Below are 8,553 nucleotides of genomic sequence, written 5' to 3'. Positions count from 1 at the left end.
TTTAAGATAGAAAACTTCTCATCTACACTGGATAATCTTCATACTAGAGACTATCTCTCCCTCTGTATTTGCTTGTGGGTGTCTTGATTCTGGGGTGAAAATCAGAAGAATTAAGAGAGACAACAATTGAAGCTGTAAATTTCATTGGTTTTCTGTTAATGAGACATAATTGCAGTTTCTTTATCTTGTTGCTTCACTGAAGCAAAATAAAGTAAAAATGTATGATCTTTCATCCACTTCAGTCAGCAGTGAACAAAGTATCATTATGTTCTACAACCTAAAAAGATCTAAAGTATAAAATTTTCCACCTTTGGTTGGAATATTTTTTAAAGTAATATAAAAAAATTCAATCCTGACCATGGTATGTTCTTTAACTATCTAAATGAAGTTTGTATTTACAAAAAAATTATTGGAATTCTCCGTCTCTGTCCCACAGATGTAGCTAACTATGGGATCAAAGTTTTTCAGGTTCTGATTCATTCAGGCTCAATATAAACCTATTATAAGTCGGTTAATGAGTACTCTATTGAGGTTTGGAAAAACGTCAAAAACAAATCTGCTTCTGTAGACTTTAGGAGGGGATTGTTCTGGAGAAGGTCGGCTGAAAAAGGACATCAACACTATTAGATTCCCACATGATGTTGTGATGGCTGCTCAGGTGAATCTTACCTGAGCAGGTAAGATTCACATACTGAGTGGAGAATTGGGAAGCAACACATTCCCTTAGAGGGGAACCGGAGGAAACACATTCAGGGACCAGAGTCTGTTTGGCGATGCCTGGTAACCGTTGTAGTTGCAAGGCACCAGCGTTGCCACAGCCCAGATGTTTGCAGATTAAAGCTGCTTCATTTGAGGTCAAGTTGTAACTTCCCACTGTTGTCCAATCTCTCTGATGATTCACCTCCAGAGTACCTGCACAGCGGCTGGCTCCTCCACCCACTAACCTGAAAGGTTCTGAACCGAACGCAGTGAGTTATCAGTAAACAAAATAAAAGTTTAATCAGATCAGACGTGAAGAACGTGAAACCTGGGCCTGTTTTACCTGAGCAGGTGAGTCCTACAGCTCTGCCAGGTGAGCAGGTGTGTCTGGCTGAGCCTGAGCTCCTACAGTACAGGAGAGAAGCTTCAACTCCTGCACACTGGAACGCTTCGGCCCATGTTGGAGCCTCCGATTCTCCATAGAGCGCCCCCTGGAGGACAACAGGAGGCCCACAGCCAATTTCCCAACAGACCACTTCTGCAGCTTTGTGGTCAAAGTCAGCTTCGCACACAGAGGACCAAGTCTGGTTGGACTGGGGGGACTTCACCTCCAGTCTGCCTGAACACATACTGGTCCCATTGAGGAGCCTAACGGAGTCTGTGGAGATCAGAACAGATCCAGAAGAGACGACTGCTGAATGGAAAAAGAATGATTTTAGAAATTCACACTCAACCAAGTTATGTTTGCGTTGGAGAATGTGGAGAAGAAAAGGGGGCGGGTCCCACTTGTAATGTGTTCACCAGCACGTCATGAAGTGGTGAGGATTTTATTTCTCGCAGTGCTTTGTACTGTTACTCCTGAAATATTTCCACTTTTTGTCACGCCGCACAGCTGGAATCACATGACGGACCAGCACAACGTAACAGTGAAATGGAAGAAGACGCTCTTAAAGTGTGAATTTTCATTTTTTTTTTTTTTTAAAAAAAAAAAAGAAGAAGAGTCCTCAGCACTGCAGGATATTTTTGTTCAAATCGATGGACTACTGACGTGTGAGCATATTATTGTTTATATATTTTCAGAATTTGCCGCATTTATGTCCACCGGCAAAATGCCAGCTAATATTATTTATAGCGCTCGGTGTGATACCGGGGTTCAGCGCCCAGCTATGAAGGCTAACTCAGATTTTGTAAATCTTAAAAAGTTTTAATTCTTTCCCAACATTGATTTAGATTATCCGACACTAGAGCCTACATTAGAAATACAACTATAAAATATATATTATTATAACATTATATGGTATAACATTCACCCGTTTACAAACGTGGAAAAGACTATTTATATGTAGTTCTTTCACTCTGTCAGAAGTAAGATAAAGGTATCCTCTGTCATACATCAAATCAGAATATTCTATTCCTATTCTATTCTGCGCAGGCGACATCCGGTTAGCTTTCATAGCGTTGAACTGTCCACAGAAAGACTTCAACACAGTCGGCGCCTCCAGGAAGCAGTTGTTTCTCAATAGCTGAGAAGCCAGAGCCTCAGGAGAAGGGGCTAGTTTTTTTTTTGTTTGTTTTTTTTAACCAGGCTAATGCTTCAGTCTTTGATTGCAGTATTGTCACTGAAGGAAATGTTCTCTAACTCTACAAATTATGAAAACACGTGATCTCAGCTTACCGGAACAGAAAACGTCAGTGATGCCGGACAGTTGTTCTAAAGAAACACAGCCTCTTAGATCGTGGACAGGAGGAAAGCAGTCAGGGCGAATGACTAATACGGATGTGTATGAGGAGCCTTTGCTCCACATAGAAACAGCAGAGCCACAGTCAAGGTGTTCACAGATAACAGACGCTCTCTTGTAGCCGATCCCATAGATGTTCACTGGTTTCCACTCTCCCTGATGTTTCAGCTCCAGCATACCTTTACAGCGGCTGGCTCCTCCCACTAACCTGACAGGTTCTGAACAAAAAATCAAAGAGTAAATAGCAACAGTTAACGTCCGAGTTTGACCAGAACGAACATGAAGAACATGAAACCTGGGCCTGTTTTACCTGAGCAGGTGAGTCCTACAGCTCTGCCAGGTGAGCAGGTGTGTCTGGCTGAGCCTGAGCTCCTACAGTCCAGGAGAGAACCTTCATCTCCTGCACACTGGAACGCTTCGGCCCATGTTGGAGCCTCCGATTCTCCATAGAGCGCCCCCTGGAGGACAACAGGAGGCCCACAGCCAACTTCCCTACAGACCACTTCTGCAGCTTTGTGGTCAAAGTCAGCTTCGCACACAGAGGACCATGTCTGGTCAGACTGGGGGGACTTCACCTCCAGTCTGCCTGAACACATACTGGTCCCACTGAGGAGCCTAACGGAGTCTGTGGAGATCAGAACAGATCAAAGAGAGCCAAATGAATCAAAACACTTGGGCCTATGATTGATTGATTTCTATTTATTTTACAATTATAATTTGAAGAAACAATGCTAAATATGATTCCATATCCATTCTGTATTAATTTATTGTTGAGCTGTGCTTTATTAGCTGTAATGCAACCTTGTGTTTGTCTTCCACCTGACTGTATGGGAGTCAGCGGGCGGAAGCGTTTTGAGATGGAGCCACATCTGCACAGGAAATTCTAGCCACTTTTTCGAGTTTCTGTTAACCGAAAAAAGTCAATAGATTTGTCCCAAGTCCCTACTGAACAAAAAGAATTAAAAAAAAGTCAAACTTGGTGTACGGAAAATACGTTCAGTATTAATTTCATTCAACTGAAGAGCTTGTTTCTGATGGAGTGTGTGACAAGCGTCTCTCGAAACATCATCCAAAAATGTAAAAGAAAAGAAGACAGAACTTAAAGGAATATGAATTAAAAACAATGTTTTTCCCCCACAAAAAATACTGCTATCAATAATAAATAGAGAACAGTTTTTATTATTGTACTTATAGCAACAAAACCCTCTGACAATACAGTACAATAGTATATACTGTATTTGAGTGTCTTACCTGAACAGGTGAGGTCTAGGTATAGAATGAAACTCTCTGGATAAGCACACTCCTTCAAAGATTTTCCTGACTCAACACATTTAAGTGGGATCATCCACGTCGGCACTAGCGACGTTTGCAACTTTTCTTCTAAAGAAAGAGCCGACCCACAGCCCAGATGTGCACAGACGACAGCCACGTCCCTCAGGATCAAGTCAGATGCAGCGACTGGTCTCCACTCTTCCAGCCTGAGCTCCAGTGTACCTGAGCAACGACTTGCTCCTCCCACCAACCTGTACTCAGCCTCTGAAGAAGAAGAGGAAGAGTCAATACTGAGGAAGTAAACTATGAAAGAAGAATTCCACTTGTGTGATTGTTTATTGTTCTTTTACCTTTTGACTCGTGTTTTTCTAATGCCTTTACTCCTGCGGGGAAAAGAAAGAATAAAACAAAAACCATTAGTAAAGTAATTTTTTTATAATATCCTGGTAGAAAAGTGGCCCCCTGTACCAAGTCAGGAGTTGGAACGGTGAGCACGGCGAGCATAAGTCTATAAAATAATATCTGGTAGGTGAGGTCATTTTATTTATATAGCACATTTTCAGCAACAAGGCAGTTCAAAGTGCTTCACATGAATTAGAAGGACACATAAATAATAATATCATTGATCAATACCTCTATCTACAATTACCATATTTATGTCCAGTTAGGATTCTGAATTAGTTTAGATTGTCTGATATAAAATATTTGGATAAAAATGAGAGAAAAGAAACTCTAACTGCTTCTGTTTGGTTTTCAAATCAAGAAAATCAAACTGTTAGTGAACATCAATAGTAATGTTGCCAATCAATTCATGCATGAATATGATTCAAAGGATTCTGTTACTTCCTCAGCCAAGCTTTGACCTTTGATGATCTCTATCAACCTGCTTTAATATTTTCAATATTATAGCATTGCAAACAAATATTAGCAGCACAAACACAGCATAAGTGACACCATTTTTTTCTAACCTGTGTAAGGTTGGGTTGGACTGATTGACCTTTCAGCCTTAAATATACCCAGCACAGTTGATTCAGACCAAATCTGCTTGACTGGGGCGATGTGGGCAGCTGGTTCACCTTTGATTACCCCTGTAAACCCTAGCAGTGCAAACAGAGCTGGGGCGAGGAGGATGAGGCGGGGCGTTCATCAGGTTTTTGCTCGTTTGTCCCCCAACCATCAGATTTGATCGCATCCACATTTCTGAGAAATGTTCTGACTAATTTTATCTCGCAATCACTTTGCAAACTCTATGTGCCTGACACCACGGCGACCAGCAGACCGGAGCTGTTCAGCAGATTATTTTAACCGCAACAAGTTTGAGGATTTTATTTCTTCCAGAGTGACTAGTTCAGATGACGGTAGAATATTGAGAAGTATATGACTAGCAGGATCTATAATACTGGGCTGATCACAGTCTGGGTGGCACAGTGCTGGAGTCCCACAATGCAACTTGATGCATATTCTTTTTGATTATTATTTAGCATATGCGCTTTGCATATAATAACACACTATTAGTACACCACAGAGCTGTTCTACAATGCAATGCTCAAACAAAGGATCCGGAGCTGTGTAGAGTCTGTGTCCAAATTCAAAACCAAGTCGGAACGCTTCAGATTCATCTGTTTATTCTTGGTGTTTATCAGTTTCTGAGAAATTAGAGAAAACATGATATTCTTGTTTTTATTCTAAATGTTGTCGAACTTATATATGTATAATTATTGAAACCAACTTTGATTTGAAAACGATAGCGGCACAAACGAATTTTTTATTTATTTTTATTTTATTGCTGCACAAACTTCACTCAGTTTGCGTCTTCTGGGCTTTTCTCTAAATAGATTAATTAGTCTTTCGTTGCAACTGACCAACTTTTATCCTGCCAGTATGAGCTTCATACACAGAACCCTTAAATTTATTCCAAATTGAATCTTTGTCCTTTTTTAATTTTAAAAATGAAAACCGTCGCAGACTTCATGAAGCAGGAGTTTTTGAGCAGTTTGCGTAATTCTTCATTCAACTCTGCATGCTTGAGCTGATTTGTGAAGCAGATCCTACCTGATGTCCACAGCAACGCCAGCAGCACCAACAGGTCACCCATGTTGAGTCCGGCTGCGATGTCTCCGTCTGCTCCTTGATCACATGTGTTTGTCTTCGGAAGAAATCAGTAATATATCTGCTCTCCTCTTCCCCTCAGCCGTCTTTTTACGGGAACCGGCGAATGTACAGATTAATTTCACTTGCGACACACAGGTCTCTGTTTTTTGTTGTTGTTTTTTTCTGAATTTTATCTCAACTATCATATTTGATCACGTCCACATTTGTAAAACGTGTCCCGACCAACTATCTTGATAAAAGCTGCACTCGCACTGCAAAGACTTTCATGTTTGATACGTGAGAAGCAGCAGCCTTGAGATGTTCCGTCAGATTCATTTAGCCAGAATCATTTTGAGTACGTCCTTAAAGGGAGCCGTAAATTACTACTGAGAGTCGAAGGCAGTGACCTTACGCTTCTGTATAGTAGCTTTTTTTTTATGTGCTCCACAAACAGGCTCCGTACAGGGATGTACAATAAGATTTGAACAGTTATTTTTACCTCATGTGCACATATGAAATTTCCTCTCCAGAATATCATCATCATCATCATCATCATCATCATCATCATCATCATCATCATCATCATCATCATCGTCATCACAGAGCTGCTCTGTGATGTAGTGACCCAAATATTTGGTTTCTGAACAAACATTTAATTTAACTTTTACTCCGAGAGAAAAAAAAATCAGGAAAACAAAGTTCTCTGTCTGGTTTTTCTCCTGGCTCTGCTTGGTTGTTTCTGACTGGCAGCAGCGTATTTCTGCAAATCGCGGTAGCACCACTAGGAGGAGACAGAGGAGCTTGATTTTTTTTTCCCCCCCCCCCCACACACACACACACACATACACAAATACACTCAACTGTCAGGAAGTAGTGGAAGTTCTAATAACCACTACGAAGAAATACTGAATCCTTACAAGATGTCATCTCAGTTATAGTAGTAAGAATAAATTGCATTCCAGATGCAGATAATAATAATAATAATAATAATAATAATAATAATAAACATAAGAAGCGAGAAATGATTTTGTGACAGGTAGATGAACTAAATCAGATGTAACTTCTGCTGAACTGGGAGTTTCCTTGTAAAGTTATATTTCTGTTCAGGTTCCCGTCGTTCTGTCTCCTTCTATTATCCGACTTCGCGCGACGTTTGAAAAGCCACGTAGTTTCGCTTCAAACGCCTCATCCAATCACAGCCACGGGACGGTATGGCTCAATTTCCATACAGCATGTATAACATCAGCGGTTCCTCTTCAGCAGCTCATTCGTCGCTGCAAGTTTCCAGAGACAATATGCCCGAACCCGCAAAGTCTGCGCCCAAGAAGGGCTCCAAGAAAGCGGTCACCAAGACCGCCGGCAAAGGAGGCAAGAAGAAGAGAAGGACCAGGAAGGAGAGCTACGCCATCTACGTCTACAAGGTGCTCAAGCAAGTCCACCCCGACACCGGGATCTCCTCCAAGGCCATGAGCATCATGAACTCCTTCGTCAACGACATCTTTGAGCGCATCGCCTCCGAGGCCTCCCGTCTGGCTCACTACAACAAGCGCTCCACCATCACCTCCAGGGAGATCCAGACCGCTGTGCGCCTCCTGCTACCCGGTGAGCTGGCCAAGCACGCCGTGTCCGAGGGAACCAAGGCTGTTACCAAGTACACCAGCTCCAAGTAAACGGCTCTGCTGCTTGCACACAAACCCAACGGCTCTTTTAAGAGCCACTCACTACATCTGAAGAGCCTTAATTCCTAATGTTGGTACTAGAGCTTAATATTGTTTTTACAGATTACCTACTAGTTTTACCTGGTCTACGAAGTGTGCCCCTGTCTTTACAGTTGGATTTAACTAAAATGTCCTAGAAATGGACATTGCAGGAACATGAATCTAAAATGGATTCTCTGTTAACATTTGAGCCTTGTTCATTTCTGCATTGTATGCAAAATAAACCTATTTATGACGGTATTAATCCACTTGTGTTTGGAGTTAGTATTTTGATAAACCTATAATTGTAAAAATCCATTTTGTTTTGGGAACATGCTGTGCTTAATATGAAGAGGGGCCCAAAAATAAACTGAAGACCTTAAACTGAGAAGGCCAAAAAAATTAAATCTACAGGACAAATAAGATTCACAAATGAAGTTACGGATATTCTGTTTTGATGGGCAGTGGTGATGGTATGGGATAAAACTGCTTATTTTGTTTATGAATAAATTTTTAGATTTGTACAAACAGAAAAAATTAAGTCTAAGACGCAACAGGAAGAGCTCTTAATGAAGGTGTGTGTGGCTCTTAAAAGAGCCGTTGTGTGTTAGTTGGAGCTGCAGCCTCTAAGCTCTCTCTCCGCGGATGCGGCGGGCCAGCTGGATGTCTTTGGGCATGATGGTGACCCTCTTGGCGTGGATGGCGCACAGGTTGGTGTCCTCGAACAGACCCACCAGGTAGGCCTCGCTGGCCTCCTGCAGAGCCATGACGGCGGAGCTCTGGAAGCGCAGGTCGGTCTTGAAGTCCTGAGCGATCTCTCGGACCAGACGCTGGAAGGGCAGCTTGCGGATCAGCAGCTCCGTCGACTTCTGGTAGCGACGGATCTCTCTCAGAGCCACGGTACCGGGCCTGTAACGGTGAGGCTTCTTCACGCCGCCGGTAGCCGGAGCGCTCTTCCTGGCCGCCTTGGTGGCCAGCTGCTTCCTGGGGGCTTTGCCTCCGGTGGATTTACGGGCGGTCTGCTTGGTTCTGGCCATGCTTCTGTTCTCTGATCA

General features: G+C 42.4%; 3 protein-coding genes across 3 annotated transcripts; 1 reads left to right on the top strand and 2 right to left on the bottom strand.

Annotated features, from left to right (window-relative positions):
- Positions 1-455: 455 nt before the first annotated feature.
- On the bottom strand, positions 456-3,783 carry LOC103140676 (scavenger receptor cysteine-rich type 1 protein M130-like). The gene is made up of 5 exons (XM_016673303.1): positions 3,690-3,783; positions 2,749-3,063; positions 2,375-2,656; positions 1,043-1,357; positions 456-954 (listed from the first exon to the last, which is right to left on the bottom strand). Exons 1-5 carry the CDS (start codon positions 3,781-3,783, stop codon positions 572-574), a joined length of 1,389 nt encoding a protein of 462 aa, XP_016528789.1. The 3' UTR covers positions 456-571.
- Positions 3,784-6,710: 2,927 nt separating this feature from the next.
- Positions 6,711-7,519, top strand: LOC103140648 (histone H2B 1/2). The gene has a single exon (XM_007555894.2). The coding sequence runs from the start codon at positions 7,013-7,015 to the stop codon at positions 7,469-7,471; it is 459 nt and encodes a 152-aa protein (XP_007555956.2). The 5' UTR covers positions 6,711-7,012; the 3' UTR covers positions 7,472-7,519.
- A 560-nt stretch (positions 7,520-8,079) lies between these two features.
- Positions 8,080-8,547, bottom strand: LOC103140647 (histone H3). Its single transcript, XM_007555893.2, has one exon. The coding sequence runs from the start codon at positions 8,533-8,535 to the stop codon at positions 8,125-8,127; it is 411 nt and encodes a 136-aa protein (XP_007555955.1). The 5' UTR covers positions 8,536-8,547; the 3' UTR covers positions 8,080-8,124.
- Between the last annotated feature and the right edge of the window lie 6 nt (positions 8,548-8,553).

The sequence above is a fragment of the Poecilia formosa genome, unplaced genomic scaffold (genome assembly GCF_000485575.1).
Source record: "Poecilia formosa unplaced genomic scaffold, Poecilia_formosa-5.1.2 Scaffold73, whole genome shotgun sequence".
Classification (NCBI taxonomy): Eukaryota; Metazoa; Chordata; class Actinopteri; order Cyprinodontiformes; family Poeciliidae; genus Poecilia; species Poecilia formosa.
Note: the sequence above shows the minus strand (reverse complement) of the source record. Positions and strands in the feature narration are given on the sequence as shown.